Source organism: Oryctolagus cuniculus, chromosome 11, assembly GCF_051225735.1.
Source record: "Oryctolagus cuniculus isolate XC-2025 breed Fujian yellow rabbit chromosome 11, ASM5122573v1, whole genome shotgun sequence".
NCBI lineage: Eukaryota > Metazoa > Chordata > Mammalia > Lagomorpha > Leporidae > Oryctolagus > Oryctolagus cuniculus.
Genome location: NC_142877.1, coordinates 114,603,736 through 114,622,626, shown reverse-complemented (window position 1 = coordinate 114,622,626; position 18,891 = coordinate 114,603,736). Strand labels below are relative to the sequence as shown.

The 18,891-nt window shown below is 68.8% G+C and overlaps 1 protein-coding gene and 1 long non-coding RNA gene across 5 annotated transcripts; one reads left to right on the top strand and one right to left on the bottom strand.

Moving 5' to 3' along the window:
• Positions 1-3,050: 3,050 nt before the first annotated feature.
• Positions 3,051-18,891, bottom strand: GGA1 (golgi associated, gamma adaptin ear containing, ARF binding protein 1). Of its 4 annotated transcripts, none has more exons than XM_051841131.3 (17): positions 18,529-18,891; positions 15,371-15,455; positions 14,533-14,608; positions 13,924-14,022; positions 13,083-13,206; positions 12,075-12,175; positions 11,797-11,877; positions 9,729-9,869; positions 9,552-9,633; positions 8,688-8,795; positions 6,964-7,146; positions 5,658-5,722; positions 5,099-5,271; positions 4,590-4,795; positions 4,159-4,328; positions 3,957-4,067; positions 3,051-3,871 (listed from the first exon to the last, which is right to left on the bottom strand). In XM_051841131.3, exons 1-17 carry the CDS (start codon positions 18,569-18,571, stop codon positions 3,761-3,763), a joined length of 1,959 nt encoding a protein of 652 aa, XP_051697091.2. In that variant the 5' UTR covers positions 18,572-18,891; the 3' UTR covers positions 3,051-3,760. The 4 variants fall into 4 exon arrangements, with proteins under 4 accessions (XP_051697091.2, XP_051697092.2, XP_089163736.1 ...); XM_051841132.3 differs by having other exon boundaries at positions 6,964-7,116; positions 18,529-18,703; XM_089307610.1 differs by lacking the exon at positions 18,529-18,891 and adding an exon at positions 17,712-17,730.
• On the top strand, positions 3,820-11,072 carry LOC127489566 (uncharacterized). The gene is made up of 2 exons (XR_007917467.2): positions 3,820-3,896; positions 10,754-11,072. It is a non-coding gene; the product is annotated as an uncharacterized LOC127489566 (long non-coding RNA).

The window sequence follows — 18,891 nt, the reverse complement described above, 5'->3', positions numbered from 1 at the left end:
GGACAATGCCTGGTAGTGTTTACCATCATTATTCAGTCCACCAGGTCAGGGATGGAAAACCTCTTCACCCCGGTTCTGCCTCTGTGACCCCCTACTGTGCTCAGCTGCCGTGGGTGGACCATGCAACGTATTGTCACGTGCCCTGGTACACCTTCCAGTGAGGCGGTGTCATTGCCCCATTTATTTGGGGGGGGTGGAGAGAGCGAGCTCGCCTGTCTGCTGGGTCACTCTCCGAACGCCCACAGTGGCTGGGGCCAGGGCCGGGGCAGGGGCTGGGCCGGGGCAGGGGCTGGGCCGGGGCAGGGGCTGGGCCGGGGCAGGGGCAGGGGCTGGGCAGGGGCTGGGCAGGGGCTGGGCCGGGGCCGGGGCCAGGGCCGGGGCAGGGGCCGGGCAGGGGCTGGGCCGGGGCAGGGGCTGGGGCTGGAAGCGGGAATGCAATCCAGGTGTTGAGGTAGGAACTTAACCACTGGAGCCACTGCTGCGGCCTCCCAGGGCCTGCATCTCCCGACGGGAGGTGGCGCACCGACCAGCGTCCTAACTGCTGGGCCGAATGCCTGCCGGGCCCATCCCAGGCTCCTGCCCGAGGTGGCCGGCCGGCTGGCTGGCTGGCTGCTACAGGTTGACTTGGAAAGCCCATCGGGCCCACAAAAGCCCACAGCTGGCCTCCCGCAGAGCCCAAGTGCCCTGCCCGGGAACTCCGGCGGTGCTGCCCTTGGCCGGCCTCAACCTCTGTGGCTACATCAAGGGGCCCAGTGACCTCAGATTTGCCTGGGAAAACCTGTGACACCCCGGGTAGTGCCTGCTGGTGAAGCCGGAGTGGGATGTGGGCAGCGTGGCCAGTGGCCAGTGGCCAAGGCGGTGTAGCAAAAACAGCCCGTTTTAGACACGGGGATGAACTGCGTGCTTGTGGCCGCGTCGGTGCTGCCCGCTGAGTGGCGCCCCCCACCCCTCCCACACCTGCTTTCTGCAGCTCTGAGAACTGACTTTCCCCTCCCCAAGCTACAGGGACTTTCCAGGGAGCCCCGGGGCTGTGCACCCCTCACCACAGCCCCTGAGGAGGGCAGGCCGGGCTGACGGAGCAGTGGGTGGGGGTGGGGGCTCAGGAGGCAGGGGCAGTGTGACCCCGTAGTGGACACCTGCTCTTGAGCCTGTCCCGAGTCGCGAGGCCTTTATCTGAGCAGTGAGGGAACCAGAGACTGCAGGCAGCACCGTGGCATGCGCCAGGCCTGGGGCTGGCATCCCTGGTCCACCTGTGCTGGGCCTGTGCCCTGCCAGGAGGCACACAGAGAAGGCGGGTAGGGGGCACCAGGAGACCAGGTGGGGGCTGGTGCCCGGGCCGGCGGGGCCTCTCCAGCTCTCTTGGCTGCTGCGTGCCCGCGAGCAGCGTGTGCTGTGGTCGCTCAGAGTGAACTTCCACCTCTGCATGCGGCAGCGTGGCTTTGTGATGAGGGAAGTCCCACCGCTCTCGGTGTTGACACCCTGCCCAGCCCCTGAGAATGCCACAGCCCGGGGGCTGGACCGGCACAGGGCACCAACGGCTCGAGTCGGCATTTTTGACAGCCAGCCTTGGCGTTTGTCTTTCCCAGGCTATGAACATGTGTCATGGAGCAGTGGCCTCACGCTCTCGAGGGCGACCCCTGGTCCCCTACAGGGGGCTGCTGGTCGAGCAGGTGCACTGCCTCCCGGGCTATTTCCCACACACGATGGGCTTATGGAGCTGGAACCCCGGGAAGCTGGGGAGCAGCCATAAGTAGTGAGCAAGCCCTCCAGGCAGGGTGGCCAAGGGTCCTCCCCTCATGGGCCCCCATTCCAGGCTCTTTACAGGGTTCCTGTGGTACCTCATGTCCCCCCAGCTGTCAGGGTACAAGCAGCTGCTGGCTCACAAGTCTTTCCCAGCTGAGAAGAGTGGTGCCCGGCTCAAGGGCCACTCAAGCTAACACCAGCCGAGTGGACGGCCTGGACGTGGGTGGGGCCGCTGGCAAGGTGGAAGGGACCCTAGGCCTTGTGACACCCAAATCCTCCGAAGCTGGCAGTCTGGAGTCTCGCCCAAAACTGCCTGGAGGCCCTCAAAGCTCACCAGATCCTTCCTGGCTTCTGAAACAAGGAACCCGAAGGCCGGAAAGGGTGATGTCTTGATCGGAGCCACCCAGCAGGCGGGCGACCCAGCCCCCCACCCCCAGCCCCACCTGTCCCCACCCCAGGTCGACGTCACAGGACCTTAGAACTAGGTCACCCCTGGGAGGCGAGTCCTGCAGGGGGGTGGGAGGCCAGGGGCCCCACAGTGAGGGTCGGCCATCTGGGGCCTTGTCCAGGGTGGGAGCCACACCGCAGGTGCTGCTGGGGCCCACAGAGGGCCCCCGGCTCCTCCTGTGAGGGCCCCCGCACACAGGGGTCCCTCATTTGCTGATGAATGGAGGGGCACACAGCCAGGAAGCGCAGGCTGGGCCGCCCTCCAGCCTGGCTCGACCGTGGGTTTGCCCGCCAAGCTGCGATTGGGAAACAGTGCCTGAGCCAGTGAAAATGGCTCCGAGCGGGACTTCCCAGGGCCCTTCCTGGGCGCCGGGGCTCAGGAGGAATGGAGGGCTGCTTCCTGCAGAGCGGAGCGTGGCGGCGTGGCGCTGGCTGCCCTTGGCCGGAGCCCTCCTCCCCCGCTCTGCACGGTGGGCCTGCTACAGAGCCCCAAGACCAGGGCGGGTGGGCAGGGCCTGCGGAGGCAGGGGCCCAGGGCCTGCACCCACACAAGCTGCCGCGGCGCCGCTTCCTGGGCCCCAGGACAGGGAGCAGCGGGGCCCCGGCCAGGGGCGGTGCAGCCTCGCCGCCGTTTGGGGCTGAGCAGAGCAGGAGGAAGCTGAGCAGCTGGGGCCTCCCCCTCGGCGGCCGCAGCAGCTGGGGCGCCGGCAGCCCTGGCGGCCGCTCACTTCCAGCTGGGACGGCGGGGGTGGCCGCAGCCCAGGGCCCGCTGGTGACTCAGCAGTGGCTGCAGCCCCCGGAGCGGGTGGCGGAGGGCGGCCAGAGATGACGGAGGCAGAGAGGGCCCTGCGAGCGGCCAGTCCAGGAAAATGGACATTTTATTTTCATAAATACTCCTCCCACTCACACTGAGCCCACTTCTGACCACGGACGGGGGTGGACAGGAGGCCCCAGCAGAGGCCAAGGACCGAAGGGGTCACACTGAGGACTCCAGGGGCCCCACAGCCCCACAGCAGACCCGGGGCCGAGGGAGGCCTCCTGGGCAGAGGTGGGGCCGGGTGGGGCTCCCCCGGTGCAGCCCCCTGCGACCGTGACCACAGGGCCACTCTGAAAGAAAAGCGGAGTCAAACCACACACCAGAGTGCAAATAGCTGGGGGTGCAGGGCCACCCCCGTTCACGGGCGTCCTATGGCGGAGGCGAGGCTGGCCCCAGCTCCAGCACGGCTCCCGGGTTATGGCTGGGCCTTCCCATAAGGCATAAGAGACAGGCGGTAAAGACGCCGCCGCAGGCCGGGGTGGGGCTGCCTCCACGCCTGCCCTTCCCCAACAGCCTGCTTCTTCCCGCCACCCAAGGTCCTTCCAGGCCCATGCAGCCCGTCTCGGCCCCAGGCTCCCACTGGTGCTGGGGCCCCAGAAGTGCAAACCCAGGCCCAGCCTCAGGAGGGAGCAGGCAGAGTCACTGGGAGCCGCAGGGGTGGGGCAAAGCACCAGGCCGGGGCGGAGGCGTGGCCGCGGGGCGCACAGGGGGTCCCGGGCTGGCCGGTGGCTCGGCCCCGCCCTCCTCCCCGTTCTAGAGGCTGCCCCAGGTCTCGGGCGGGGGGAACTGGTCCACGTCCCCCATCTCGTTGTAGGTCTGGTCGCCCATGGTGAAGATGAGCTTGTAGCGGAGGCGAACCTTCTCCTGCGGCAGACACGGGGAAGCAGAGGTCAGTGGGGGAGGGCGTCCCGCCCCGCCCCGCGTGGCCAGCTCCTGGCCGGGCCCTCACCTTCTGCGGGTTGGCGAGGAGCAGGACCTGGGTGATGGCTGAGGGGTGCACGATGGGGTTGAAGGCGGGCAGCTCCGTGCCCGAGGGTGGCTGCAGCTTCACTTTCATGACCTGCGGGCACGGGGGACAAGGGCTCCGTGGGCCCTGCTGCTCTCCCTGCCTGCCCCGCCCCTGCCCCGCCCCACCTGCCCCATGCTGTCACCTTGGGGACAGCCGACTGGAAGACGATGTTGCGGATGGGCTGGGGCGCTGTGCTCAGCATGGACACCACCACCACCAGCACGTCGGCGCGCCCCGGCAGGGGGTCGCGGGCGAAGTGGAAGAGGACGCGGAAGCCATGCTGGTCGTACACAGTCACGGGCAAGATGCTGCCTGCAGGGCGAGCGTGGGAGGGCGGTGCTCGGCACATGGCACAGCCCCCGCAGGGCTGCTGTCTGGGGCTCCCCCCATGCTGGGATCCCGAGAGGCCGCAGCCCGAGAGAGGGACCAGCGAGAGCTCGGGTCCAGCGAGTTCACGGACGACAGCCGGCGCCCACCCTTCTGTTCGGGACCTGGTGCCGGGCAGTGGCCTGCAGGCCGGTTCTATGACCCTGGGGAGACCCAAGCCTCCTCCCCTGGACCGAGCCCACTCACTGGGTTTGATGGACTCCAAGGGCACAGTGATGCTGGCAAGGGAGAGCTCGGTGGGCGTGGGCTGCTGCGCGGGCGCAGTGGGCTCCGGGGACGTGGCGTGGAGCAGGCTGCCGGCGCTGGAGCCGGCGCTGGAGCTGGGCGAGCTGCCGCTGCTCTTGCTCTGCAGGTCCCGCAGCGTGAGCCGGGGCGCTGGCTGCGGCTTCTCCCTTATTGGGGGACGGGCGCTACTCAGCGGCGGGGCTCTGGCTTGGTCACTAGCTAGTCTCTCTGGCCTGGGGTCTCCTCACCTGGGATCCGCCCACGCCCTCCCCTCTGTGCCCTGGCTCTGGGCCTACAGGAAGGCCTGGGTCCCCTCTGTCTCAGCTCCATGTCCAGGCTGAGACCTTGCAGGCCTCTCCTGCCCCCCCACCCCGTCCTGGGCTGCCAGGAGTAAACCAGCGACGCCTCCCTCCCTGCGGGCCGGGAGAAGCGGCTGGCGCTGGGCACAGCCGGCCGGGGGCAGCGCTCACCACCGCACTTGCTGGGACTCCGGGGGCAGCGACTGCTGCAGGAGTGTCTTCCCCAGCAGGTCCAGGTCATCCAGGCCGCTGCTCGTCGGCACGGACGCCGGTGCCGGGGGGCGGCTGTGCGTGCTGGGGGCCTGGGCCGGAGTGGGGGCTGGGGGCTCAGTGCCCTCGGAGGACTGTGGGCCAAAAGACGCAGGGGTGCGGCTGTGGGAAGAGTCGTGGGGGGAGGGGGCCCTGGCCCCGCCCTGAGGCTCCTTCCCCTCATGGCAGGTGCCTCTGGGGACAGCAGAGCCTCCGCTGTGCTCTGCAGACCTCAAGGGTCCCCTCAGGGAAAGCCCTCCTCCCAACCCCCCCCCCCCCAGGTGGGGTGGCAGCCCCAGGGGAGACCCGAGGCAGAGATGGGGAAGACCCAGCAGGAGGGCCAGGGAGGAGAGGACCCATGGTGCCTCCAGCCCCTGGGCTGCCGTCACCCCACAGCCTGGAGCCCCGAGGCCCCGTGCGCTTCCCTGCTGCCCCTGCGCCAGACGTGGGACTGGGCAGGCTGGTGCCAGGCGCACCCTACCTGGAAGCTGTTCCACCCGGCGCCATCCAAGCCGGGGCCCGCAGCGGGTGTGGGGTCGCTCAGGCCTGCGGGAGAGGACCCAGGTGGAGGAGCAGGGCTGACCACAGAGGGCGACCGGGAGCCTGCGGGGGGGCTCCCAGCTCCTACCACCCCCACCCCCGCCTTTCCGAGAGGCTCCATTCAGACGCGAGTCCCACAGGATCCCAGGGACAGGGCCAGGGCAGGGAGGCAAGGCGGAGCCTCGGGCGGCCCACGCTGGCTTCCGCCTGCGCACGAGGCCTCAGGACTTCCCTGTGTCGGGGCTGAGGAGGGCGAGCAGGGCGCTGGCCGAGCCTGTGTCCCCATGCGTGCAGTGACGGTGCGGGCTGGGCCTACTCTGCAGGGCCAGCAAGGCCAACCGGGGCGCCAGCCGGTGCCGCGGGGCCGGGGCCGAGGCCAGGGCGGCAGGGAGCGGCTCCCTAGCAGGAGGCAGTGGCCGCCACCTCCCTGCGACACCAGGCTGACCGCTGGAAGACGAGTCCCCCCTTCTGCCGCAGCCTGGGTGGCCCAGCTCCTGACCGCAGTGCCAGGTGACCACCACGTGACCACCACGTGACCGCCGGGTCTCTTCTTGTGATGTGTCCCCAGAGACACCACGGCGGCAACGCTAATGCTTACGGTGGCCCTACAGGCCGCGTGCTGGCGATGCAGGACCCGCCGAGTCCTCCAGCTCTCAAAGGTCGGAGTGGGATGCTCGGCTCTCCTAAGGATGAGGCCGGGGGCCCGGGGGTGCAGTCACGCGCCCAAGGTCAGACAGCGGAGAGCAGCAGAGTCCAGACTCGGACGGCTCCTGCTGGCCGTGGACTTGGCACTGTTCTGCCGCTTCACTGCGTGACCTCGGGCTGCTGAGCTGGGACACAGCCCCGTCCACCAGCCCTCACCCCCCTGCCGGGGCCACAGCGAGGGCCTGAGGCTTCCTCCAGTCCCAGGGCGCGGCTGCGTACTGCGGCCCTGGCACAGGGCCTCTGTGCGTGTGAGAAGAAACCAGAAGGGGGCTGGGGGCCCAGGGCTCTGCTGAACACCTGGGGGACAGGAAGTGCAAAGCGCACCTCGTTCCCCGAGCACGAGCGGGGAGGGAACCCTGCCAGGGCGTCCCTGCCCTCCAGCTTGCCAGCAGGCGCAGCCTCGTTCTCTGAGCCTCGGCTGCCTCATCTGTGAAATGGGCCTACTGCCCACGATTCACACTGAGGGCGGCGCCATCCTACACAGCCACACACGCACCACTCCCACGGCGGAGCCCGCCCCTCCAGCCTGGCCCCTTCCTTACCCAGGGACATGAGCTCGTCGTCAAGCAGGGAAACTGAGGCGCTGAGCTGCTCCGGGCTGGCCTGGCTGCCAGGGCCAGGAGGCGGGGCCAGGGGCGTGGCCCCGGCAGGAGGGAGGTCCAGGCCCGAGAGGTCCAGCAGGGCTGACGTGCTCCCTAGGGCGGGAGGGGAGCGTCCAGCAGGGCCTGGGTGGAGGACACTGGGTCTTGGGGTCCCCGGAGCTTTTGGGGGGAGCAATGCCTAGCCCCACCCTCACCCCTGCTGGCCTCCTGCCTCCCCCTCCTTGGCCACGTGGCACTTCTGTCTGTGTCACGTGACGACAGGACAGGGAGCCCTCTGAGGGGCGTGTCGTCAGGGGCTGCCCTCACTGCAAACACGCCCAGTGCCCGCGTGGCGGGGCCGTGCCCGTACTGTCCTCCTAGCTTTGCTGGGCGAGCTGCCCTTCGGCCTTAAGGCCACACTAAGCCATGGCTGCCCCTGGGGCACACCCCGCAGCCAATGCCAACCTCCCCCGACCCGTGCCGAGCTCAGCAGGCGACTCCCTCCTGCCTGCTCTCCCTCCGGCAGGCCCGGCGGTGTCACCCAGCCCCGGGACAGGAAGACAAGCTGCCTTCCCACTGGGCTCTCCAAGCCCTCGCCCCAGCACACACTGCCTCCCCCACAGCTGCGGGCGCGGCCCAGCACGGCCGTCCCCCAGCTCTCTCCCTGGGGCCCTCCCCACCTCCCTCACCGGGCCAGCTGTGGGACTGGTGCCACCTTACACCCTCGGTACGTGTACACACACAGACACAGAGACACAGACACACAGACACGCATGGATACATACATACATGCACATACACAGATACACACAGACACACACACATACACACGGATACGTACACACAGATACACACACATAGATACACACATACATACATACACATACACACGCAGAGACAGATACGTACATACATACACATATACACATCAATAGATATATGTACACACAGAGATATACATACAGATACGTGCATACACACACGGATACACACAGACATACACACAGATACATACGCAAACATAAATATACACATACACACAGATACGCACATGCACACACGAATACATATACAGAAAGACACACACACAGACACACCCACGCAGATACATACACAGAGATACACACACACACATACATACACACGCACGCAGATAGAGATGCACACACACCCAGAAACACACATGCACACACAGATAATACATTCACACACACACGGACATATACACACAGAGACAGAGACACATGGAGATACACACAGACACATACACACATATATACACACACACACATACATACACACGCACACAGAGATGCACACACACACCCAGAAACACACATGCACACACAGATAATACACTCACACACACACACACGGAGATACACACACACAGAGATATACAGACACACACAGATACACACACAGATACATACACACAGAGACACATAGGCACAGGTACACACACACTGAGACACACACACAGACACAGGTACACACACAGACACAGGCACACACACACTGAGACGCAGACATGGACACAAGCACACACACACTGAGACACAGGCACACACACACAGACACAGGTACACACACACTGAGACACACAGAGATGCACACACGGGCACACACAGACACACACACACACACACACGGGCACGGCAGGCCCCGCCCGGCCTCCTCCTCACCAGGGATGGCGCTGGCCGTGGCGTCCCCGTTGACTTCCTCGCCGCGCACCAGCTGCTTGTACAGGTTGATCACCTGGGTGAGGTTGTCATTGGCCTGCAGGATCTCGGCTGCAAGGCGGGAGGGGCAGCCAGGCTGAGGGACCGCGGGAGACCCCGCGTGCAGCCCCGCCTGTGTATGAGGCGGGGCGGGGGTCCTCGTCTCGTCCGCTCAGCCTCCGCCCGCCCCTCTGTCACCCCCTCAGCCACGCTGCCGGGCTGGCCCTGGGCCCTGGCACGGGGCTGCCTCGCGTCTGCATCTTCTCGCTTCCTGGCCCCTCGCTGCCTCGGTCTTTGCCCAGGAGGCACCTGGGAGGCTGCTCCTAAGCCCACCCTACCCTGCCTCCCTCCCCCCACTTCTCTCCTGCCACGGTCACCGTTCACGGAAGTGGTTCACGGCCACCCCCGCTAGCAGGCTCCAAGCTCCAGGAGGAGGCCCCTGCCACACCCTGCGGGTGGCCGTCCCCTCACACTCAGGTGCCAGGTGGACTCCCAGACACCTGCCCCAGGAGCCCAGCCAGACGCCCCCAGCTCGGCTCTGGAACGGCTCCGAGGCAGCGGCCCTTGGTCCCCTCTGGCTCTGTCACCTCCCACCCGATACGGGACAGTGCCGTGCAGCCCGTGCCCACAGAGGACCCTGGCCCAAAGGCTCTCCCAGCTGCGGGAGCCCCTGCTCTCTGCTCCCTCCTGCAAGGGCAGAGGCCTAGCTCGCCGGTGGAGGAGGGCACCCTCTGGTGGAGGCTCCCTCTCACTGCAGGCATTCCGCGGGGCTGGGGGCTGGGCAGGAGAGAGAAGCGGAGGGCGGGGTCGGGCCAGGCCTGGGCTCACCTAAGGCCTCGTCGTTGTCCTCGGTGTCGCTGGCCAGTCGGAAGAGCGTGGGCCGCATCCGCTCACACCGCTGGTATAGTTCCTGGGGGCGGCAGGGCAGGGGGATCAGGGTGGCCAGGGCCTCCGGGGTGGGCCCGGAGCGGGGAGGGGAGGGGAGGGGACGGGAGGTGCAGGCACCTTCATGAGGTCCTCGCTGCCGCCCGAGGGCGCGCCGCCCTGGCTGTGGCTCATCACCATCTCCGTGAGCAGCCTCACGTTGCTGTTCACCTCCTCGATGGCACTGACCCGCCGCGAGATCTTCTCCATCCGCTTCTGGTCCTGCAGAAGCAGCAGAAACGGGAGCTGGCCTCCATGCCCCGCCCCCTGCCCTTTGCCCCTTGCCCCTGGGGAGTCTGCTGGGGGTCCTCAGACCCTGCTGAGCGCACGCCCCTCCACACTCAGGACAAAGCACCCTGTCACCCTGCAGGCGCTTCCTCTCTGGCCAGCACCCCCGGCCCCAGGCCTCTGCATGAGCCCAACAGAACCCCCAGAGAAGGCCTGGGGTCCGGATTCCCACCACTCAGGTGCTTCTGAGGGACCAGGGCCTGAGCCTTGAACCTCCGCGACGCCCCCTGCGTGCCGGCTCTACAGTGAAAGGGGCCTTTCACCACACACAGCCGAGCAGTGGGCGCTGCAGCCCTCCCGGTGCCAGCCAGGGCCTGGCGCACACAGGAGCAGGAGCAGGAGCCGGGGCCTGGCGCACACAGAGCAGGAGCAGGGGCCGGGGCCTGGCAAGGCAGCTGCAGGAGTGACCCGGGCCCGACCTGGCCCGTGAGGGCTGGCAGAGCAGGCGGCAGACGACCTCAGGCGTCCACTGCCTGGGCCTCTTGCCCCCGGCTGCAGGAGCGCCCAGGGGAGCCCTCAGCCCTCGCTCAGCCCTAGGCCAAGCCATGCAGACCGCATTCAGCCCCAGAAGGAGCAGCCAGTTCTGGTGCAGCTGTGCCGGGAGGTGGCCGCTACCGGGAGTGACGGGAGAGCTCGGGATCTGACGACCTGGCGACACCGGGCTGTGGCTGGGTGCGCACCCTGCACACGATGGGAGGGCGCTGCCTCTTCCTGCCCCAGGGACGCCCGTGCTGTGGCCCCGGCCCTGCCGGGTGCCCTTGATGGACCCCACACCCAGGGAGCGCCTGCCAACGGCAGTGATGTGTCCTCGTTCACAGGAACTTCCGGGGCCGGCGCTGAGCGCAGCGGGCAAAGCTGCCACCTGCAACGCACGCACCCCACAGGGGCGCTGCTCCGCTGCCGATCCAGCGCCCTGCCAATGCGCCTGGGAAGGCAGTGGAGGCTGGCCCAAGTGCTGGGCCTCTGCACCCGCTTGGGAGAACGGGAAGAAGCTCCTGGCTTCAGCCTGGCCCAGCCCTGGCTGCTGCAGCCATCTGGGAAGTGAGCCAGCAGATGCCAACCAGTAGTGTCTCTCCCTGTTTCTCTGTCATCTTTCAAAAGAATAAATCTTAAAAAAAAAAAAAAAAAAACACACCACATACTACTCTCTTCGTATGTCTACACGTATCTGAGCATGCTATGTATGTATGTAAACATTTAACCACACTATGGTCTCATCTACTTCTCAAGTCTGTGCGGCAGCTGGCCAGCCCGGAGGCTCACGGGCTGGAAACGCGTCCCCGGCACACCGGTCCCGAGCTACTGGCGCTGTCAGCGGTGCTGGCGGGAACCTGTGCACAGGGAGCCCTGCTCCCATGCACACCCAGCCCCAGCTCAGAGCCCCGCCCAGCGCCATGCCCTGCCCCCCCCCCACAGTCCCACCTCGGAACCTATCACCCCCCCGACATGCCCACAGTCCCACCTCGGAACCCGTCCCCCCCACCATGCCCACAGTCCCACCTTGGAACCCGTCCCCCCAACAATGTCCCCCCCCCACCATGCCCAGTCCCACCTCGGAACCCGTCCCCCCCACCATGCCCACAGTCCCACCTTGGAACCCGTCCCCCCAACAATGTCCCCCCCCCACCATGCCCAGTCCCACCTCGGAACCCGTCCCCCCCACCATGCCCACAGTCCCACCTTGGAACCTGCCCCCCCAACAATGTCCCCCCCCCACATGCACACAGTCCCACCTCGGAACCTGCCCCCCCAACAATGTCCCCCCCCCCCACCATGCCCAGTCCCACCTTGGAACCCGCCCCCCCCATGCCACAGTCCCATCGGAACCTGTCCCCCCCCCGCCGGCCCCGCCCGCCCTCACCTCCTGCACCATGTCCTTGATGAGCTTGTTGGCTGCTCGGAGGTCCTCAGGGTGCGAGCTCTTGAGCAGGCGGGCCAGCATCTGCGCAGACAGAGGGGCTGGGACTCGGGGCGGGGGCGGGGACTCTGGGCTGGGACTCGGGGCAGGGGCGGGGTGGGGGCGGGGGCCGGGACTCCGGGCAGCGCTGGGGCCGGGGCCGGGGCCGGAGGGGGCTCTGCAGGAAACGCCTGAGAGGGTGGCCCCGCGCCTCTGCCCGCTGCTGCTCCCGGGCCCCTCACCTTGGATTTCTCCTCATCTTCAAAGATGACGTTCTTGGGCCGTGGAGGAGGAAGGGCGAAGATGGCGTCGTCCGGGAGCTTGGGGTCAGACTTCACTATCCCTGAGGTGACCGGGCCAGCGGGGAGAGGCGGGGCGGAGCAGGGTGGGGGTCAGCCTCTGTCCAGCAGGGCCCAGGTGCCCGGGGAGAGGCGGGGCGGAGCAGGGTGGGGGTCAGCCTCTCTCCAGCAGGGCCCAGGGAGAGGCGGGGCGGAGTGGGGTGGGGGTCAGTCTCCAGCAGGGCCCAGGTGCCCGGGGAGAGGCGGGGCGGAGCGGGGTGGGGGTCAGCCTCTGTCCAGCAGGGCCCAGGTGCCCGGAGAGAGGCGGGATGGAGCGGGGTGGGGGGTCAGTCTCCAGCAGGGCTCAGGTGCCCGGGGAGAGGCGGGGCGGAGTGGGGTGGGGGTCAGCCTCTGTCCAGCAGGGCCCAGGTGCCCGGGGAGAGGCGGGGCGGAGCGGGGTGGGGGTCAGCCTCTCTCCAGCAGGGCCCAGGTGCCCGGGGAGAGGCGGGGCGGAGCGGGGTGGGGGTCAGTCTCCAGCAGGGCCCAGGTGCCCGGGGAGAGGCGGGGCGGAGCGGGGTGGGGGTCAGCCTCTCTCCAGCAGGGCCCAGGTGCCCGGGGAGAGGCGGGGCGGAGCGGGGTGGGGGTCAGTCTCCAGCAGGGCCCAGGTGCCCGGGGAGAGGCGGGGCGGAGTGGGGTGGGGGTCAGCCTCTCTCCAGCAGGGCCCAGGTGCCCGGGGAGAGGCGGGGCGGAGCGGGGTGGGGGTCAGTCTCCAGCAGGGCCCAGGTGCCCGGGGAGAGGCGGGGCAGAGCGGGTGGGGGTCAGCCTCTCTCCAGCAGGCTGGCGCTGGCTCTGGACTTGGTGCCAGCCTACCCCGACTCTCATGTCAAGAGGCATGGGGAGAGGGGCTGGGCACCCACACTGGGGTTCCCCGAGGAAGCCCCGCTGGCCGGGAGCGCGGGGGCGGGGCCTCACCCTGCTTCTTGAGCATCTGGTAGGCCTCGGCGATCTTGGCCTCCTCGGGCAGGCCGACCGTCCAGCTGTACAGCAGCTCCAGGACCCTGCCCTTCACCTTCTCGGACGTCCGGGAGCCCAGGTACTGGGGGCACAGGGGAGGGGCGGCTGTGACGCCCAGGGCGGGGCACACCTGGCCCTCCGGCTGTTCAGCAGCTCCACAGTGGGCCATCTCTCAGCGGGTCCTCTCGTGTGGCCGTGGGTGACACCATCAATATCCACTCGGTCCCCGCCCGGGCCCAGCCCGAGCCTGGCTGCCTCCCCAGAGCCCCCTCCGAAGGCGTCTGGACCACGGGTGCAGCCCAGCGCAGACGGGGTTCCCGCCCAGCTCTGCCACTCGCCAGCCAGGGGCGCCTGCTCCCAGGTCTCCCCACCTGCACGCGGCTCTGGGGTGAGGCTGCGGAGTGGGTATGGGGAAGGCCCAGCGCGCAGCCCAGGCGCAGAGCCGGCTCACGGACACTGACCCTTGAGACCCCAGGGGGAGGAGCCAGAGGCTCCCACGTGGACGTGGACGTGCGGCTCCGAGCCGCTCCCAGCAGCCCACGGGGGAGGAGGAGGGTGTGGGCGCTCACTTACGGCACTGCTCCCGTGCGAGGGCGCCCCAGGCTCCGTCTCTCTTTAGCACCTGGAGGCCCCCGTGTGTGGTGGGCTCAGGGGCACGTGCCGGAGCCGAGGCGTGCAGGGAGCGGCCCCCAGGCTGGCGCGGGGGTGGGGGTGGGGCAGGCCCGCGCTCGCCCCTCCCGCGGCCCCCAGGCTGGCGCGGGGGCGGGGCCTGAGCAGGGCGGCCGGCTGCAGCACCCACCTTGGGAGACACGACCTTGATGAGCTCGTTGAGGAAGCGGAACTTGCCCACCTCGTCGTGGAAGCGCTTGCCGCAGCTCTTCATGCATGTCTCCAGCACCTGCGCAGGCGCGGGCGTGAGGCCCCGCCTCCACACCCAGGCCACGCCCAGAGCCCGCGGACGGACGGACGGACGGGGATGGACAGACTGGGTCCTGGGTAGGGAGCCCCCAAGCGCCCCGGGAGCCCCTTCTGAGAACCCTGCTCGTTGGCTTCCCGGGTTCTCCTCCGCTCTTTTTAACCGTCGGCGGGCACCACTGACCAGGCGTCCTGCCGTGCCGTCTGTGCCGTGAGGACATGACACACCACCCCAGCCGTTGTCGGCACAGGAAAAGCGCTCCCCGCCACGGCCCCACCAGCGCTGTCCTACGTGCGTGGGGACGGCGCCCACTCTGCTCCTTCAGGGAAGTGCAGTTTCGCCCCCGCCCCCGGGACTGCGCTGTGCTGGGCCTGGGGGCGCGCGGACCCCCAAGGCAGCACGACCGGGGCGCCCCCAGGGAATGGCCTGCACCTTGGCACCCCCAGTGCCATCGCGTGGCCCGGGGACAGAGCGCCGCCCCCCTCTCCTCACCGTCAGGGCCTGGAGGGCCTCCCACTCCTGCGGGGACTGGATCTTGTGGGCCAGCAGCCGGGTGGCAAGCGGAGGCCTGGGAGGGAAGGACGCAGAGGCGTGACCCCCCGGAGCCCGCGGCACCCCACTCACACGGGCACATGCAAAGGCCCGGCTCGCGCTCTGACCAGGACGCAGCCCAGGACCGGGTGGGGCGGGGCAGGCAGGCTCAGCCTCCTGCTGGTTTCCCGAGAACCCGACAGCAAGTGCGGCGCTGCGGGAGCCGGCCTGGGAGCAAAGGACCTCCTGCGAGGGGCGTCGGCAGCCTCACGGGGGGGGGGGGGGGGGGGGGCATCACCAGGGAGTGACAGCAGGTGGCACACGTGCTCTCCTGCCAACTGCAGAGTCGAGAGGCGGGCAGCACCGTCACTCCCGCTGGACAGCGAGCCCCGAGCACTCCGCGGGGGGGGGGGGGTGTTCCCACGGAACCAGGCTGACTCCAAAGCAGAGCGCAGGCACGATGGCCCCGCCTTAGCACCGCCCGCCACCCGAGGAGGCCCCTCCCGACGCCCCGCCGGAGGTCAGCTCTGGGCAGCCCGAGGACGGGCACTGTGCCCCGCCCCCGCGCAAGGCTCTGCCGGCCCCCTCCCAGCCGGCCATGGGACCCCAGGAGAGCTCAGGGCCGCCACTTCCTCTCCGAGGCCCCGAGGCTCAGGGGGGGCTTTCTTCCCCTGTGAGGGGCCCAGCAAGGCCCCGGCCAGCGCTGCCCCCCGGGCGGCACTCGGCCCCAGCGGCCAGGGTCGCCGTCGGGCTGCCAGTGCCTCCGGCCTTCCCGGGGGCCGGGCACGCGGGCACCTACCCCTCAAAGTCCTCGCTGAGCTGCTCGCAGAAGCCGTTGATGCTGGCCCAGTCCAGCTCCTTGTTCAGGGGGTTCGTGGCTCTGTCTGCAGGAGGAGGGGTCAGCGGCCTGCGCGGGGTCCCTGGTCCCCCCCCGCCCCAGGCAGCCAGCCCGTCAGGTGAGGGAAGCACTCGGAGAGGCCTCCCTGACTTCCCGCCTCCCTTCTCAGCGCACCTGTGCTAAGAAGACCCACGGGGAAGGAAACAGCCAGGCACAGCAGGGGAAGCCGCCACCTGCGACGCTGGCATCCCATAAGGGTGCCGGTTCAAGACCCGGCTGCTCCACGTCCCATCCAGCTCCCTGCTAACAGCTGGGAAAGCAGCGGAGGACGGCCTACGTGCTTGGGGCCCCGCACCCACGTGGGACACCTGGAGGAGGCTCCAGGCTCCTGGCTTCAGCCTGGCCCAGACCCGGCCATTGTGGCCATTTGGGGAGTGAACCAGCAGGTGGAAGACCTCTCTCTCTCTCTAACTGCTTTTCAAATAAATACATCTTTACGGATAAAACAAAACAAAAACCAGCCGTGCTCAAGGAGCTGTGTGGCGGGCAGGGCCGGGGAAGCCAGCTCTTAGTAAGAGTGATGGAGGCGGGGCTTGGGCCGGGGGCGGGGGGCCGGGGCAAGGACCTGCAGGAGCTGAGGTGGCTGGTGCTGGGACTCCACCCTGACCAGCTCCAGGGGACACACGGTGTCGGGGCCCAGGCACAGCAGAGGTGGCAGGCGTGTGGCTCCTTCCGCCACGCTGGCTTCACCAAGTCTCCTTGGCAATGGCTCAGTGTCACCCACCCACGGCGGCCTTGCCGGGCCAGGGCACTGACCCAAGGCTGCGGTCACGCCGCATCCCAGCTGCCGTGCGCACCTGGGCAGGCAGGGGCAAGGTGTGGGGACGGGTGGTGGCCGGGAAAGGGCACACAGGAGGGCACCAGCGAGCAAGGCCCGACCCCTGCCGCCTTGGCCCCTAATGAGGTTCAGCAACAACGGGGCTCACATGACCTCCCCTGGCCTCCACCCCCGACCCCTCAGCTGCACTGAGACACTGTGGACACAACACCGCCCGTGAGGCCACGGGGCAGCTGGGCTCCAAGCGTCACCCTTCTAAGCCAGCTCTGCAGGGCCTGAGGACAGGACGAGGCTGGGGCCAGCACGGGCTGGGGGCCTGAGCCCTGGCAGCCTTGTGCCTGGCGGCTGTCATTCAAGTCCTCCGCGTTCCATGCACACTCCAGGGGCCTAGGCTACAGCGGTCGGGGCGCACTGGGCTAAGGCCCGGCTAGAGCAGTCCCGTGCGCATCTGTGCCGGTTCCCGTCTCGGCCCCTCTGCCTCCAATCTCGCTTCTTGCTCGTGTGTCCCGAGAGGCAGTGGATGCCGGCCCAAGTGGGCCCTGCCACCCCTCTGGGAGAGCCAGAGGGAGTTCTGGGCTCCTGGCTTCAGCCTGGTCCATCCCTGGCTACTGTGGACATTGGGGAGTGAACCAGCAGAAGGAAGACCTCTCTCTCTGCCTTTCAAGTAAAACAAATAAACATTAAACACACACACACACACACACACACTGGACATTTGGGGAGTGATAAACATTACACACACACACACACACACACACACTGGACATTTGGGGAGTGATAAACATTACACACACACACACACACACACACACACACACGGGTCTGGCGGGAAGAAGGAGCGAGCCAGGGCGGACACACCGCCGGCCAGGCCAGGCACCAGGCCCAGTCGCACAGGGGAGGAAGAGGGCGTCCGGCAGCTGCTCGTGGGGACACAGGCCCGCAGGACCTCCCGGCCCCTCTTAGGGAAGACCTGCTGAGCCCCCTCCTTCCCCACAGCGCGGCCAGAGACCAGGGGGCACCCGTGGGACCAGGCCGCTTGGTGGCCCTGCAGCGAGTGGCAGAGCCGGCGGGGAGGAAGTACAGCATCACGAGACACAGCTCCCTCCCCTGCCCGGCCCCCAGCCCCCTTAACTCCTCGGGGTGGGGTGGGGGAGCCCCCTCCCTGGGGGGGGGACAGCCTTTCAGGGCCCAGCCCCCACCGCGGCGGAGCCACTGTCACTGGGATCACTCCCCCCCAAGCCGTTCTGCCTCGGGCTCCGCCAGGGAAGCGCCCAGGGACCTCCAGGCCGCCGGACAGCAGGGTCCAGCTGAGCCCCGGTGTCCTGACTCCTGCCAGCTCCCAGACTCCGGCCTCTCGGTTGCTAAACCCGAGAGGGGCTGGTGTCGCCACGGACGCGGACCAAGTCCTGTAGCCTCTTTGGGCCTGCTCAGCCAAGGCCCTGCCCATCCCCCAGGCTGCCGGACCTGGACACCTGTGGCTTCCAGAAAGGTCAAGGGCCGCCCAGCGCCTCCTCTCCCTGCCTGCCCCCGCGCCGGCCGGCCGTGACTTTGAGTCATCCCTGGGGACGGTGCGGTTCTGCGGCCAACCTCAGGGTTCAACTCTGCTCAAGACCGGCTTAAAGGGGGCCGGCCACGACCCCAAATCGCCCTGCCCAGCTTCTCCTAGAGGCTGAGCCGAGGGGAGACCCGGAGGCGTCCCGGGTCCCTGGCCCAGGCGGGGCCCGACGCGAGGGAAGCCCTGGGGAGAGCGGTCACTGGGTCGGGGGAGGCTGGCCCGGGGGCGGGGTGCGGGTGCGGGGCGCGCGAGCACCGAGCACGGGACAGGGGCCTCGGACGGAGGTGCGGACGCCGCCGGGAACTGCCCAGAGGGTCCTGCCCTCCCGCAGCGCCAGGGAGAACGGACGGGAGGGAGTCGCGCCCCGCAGGACCCAGGAGCAGCCGGTTCAGGCCCGACTTCCTCCCGGGTCCGCGGGCTCGCCCCCCGCCCAGGCCCCGAGGAGCAGCTCGGAAGGCCGCGGAGGCTGCTGCCGCGTCCGGGGGGCTGGGGGCACGGCCCACGCCCGGCCGGGGTCGCCGCCCGGGCTCGGGGCGGGTGGGCGGCGTCCGGCCGCAGGTCCTCCTTCCCCCGGGGTCGGCGCGCCGGACTCGGGGCGCCGCCCCTCCTGGGCTGGGGCGGGGCGTGAGGAGGGGGCGCCGCGTACCCCGCCTCCGCCGGGAAGGGGCCCGCCTCGCGCCCCCGGTTCCGGTTCCGGTCCGGCCCGCGCCCCTCCCGGACACTCACTGATTCGCGCCTCCAGCGTCTCCGGCTCCATCGCGGGCTCCATCGGCCGCGGGCCCCCAGCCTCGGCGCCGCCCCCCGCCCCCCGCCGCTCTCGCGGGACCTCCTCGGCCCCGCCCGCCGCCGCTTAAAGGGGCAACGTCCGCCCCGGCGCGCGGGAGCGGCGCGCGGGAGCGCCCGGCACCATAGAGACGCGAGCGCGCCCGCCTAGAGCGTCGCCGGCGCGCCAGGCCCCTCCCCCAGGCGCCGGCGCCGTCGCAGGCGGGACCCGGCGCTCCCCTGCCCGTTCCCGGAGCTTAGGCTGCAGAGGAGGCGGAGAGACTAGGGGCTGAGGGGAGCGCCATGGAAACCCCACAGGACGCTCCG

What these genes read in the sequence shown, in the direction of transcription:
- GGA1 (XM_051841131.3), bottom strand. Translation starts at nt 18,571, where the DNA reads ATGGAGCCCGCGATGGAGCCGGAGACGCTGGAGGCGCGAATCA. An exon ending in CCGGGTGGAACAGCTTCCAG is followed by an intron (nt 5,272 to 5,657) that starts GTAGGGTGCGCC and finishes TTTGGCCCACAG; the next exon opens with TCCTCCGAGGGCACTGAGCC. An exon ending in TCCAGTCGGCTGTCCCCAAG is followed by an intron (nt 4,068 to 4,158) that starts GTGACAGCATGG and finishes CCGTGCCCGCAG; the next exon opens with GTCATGAAAGTGAAGCTGCA.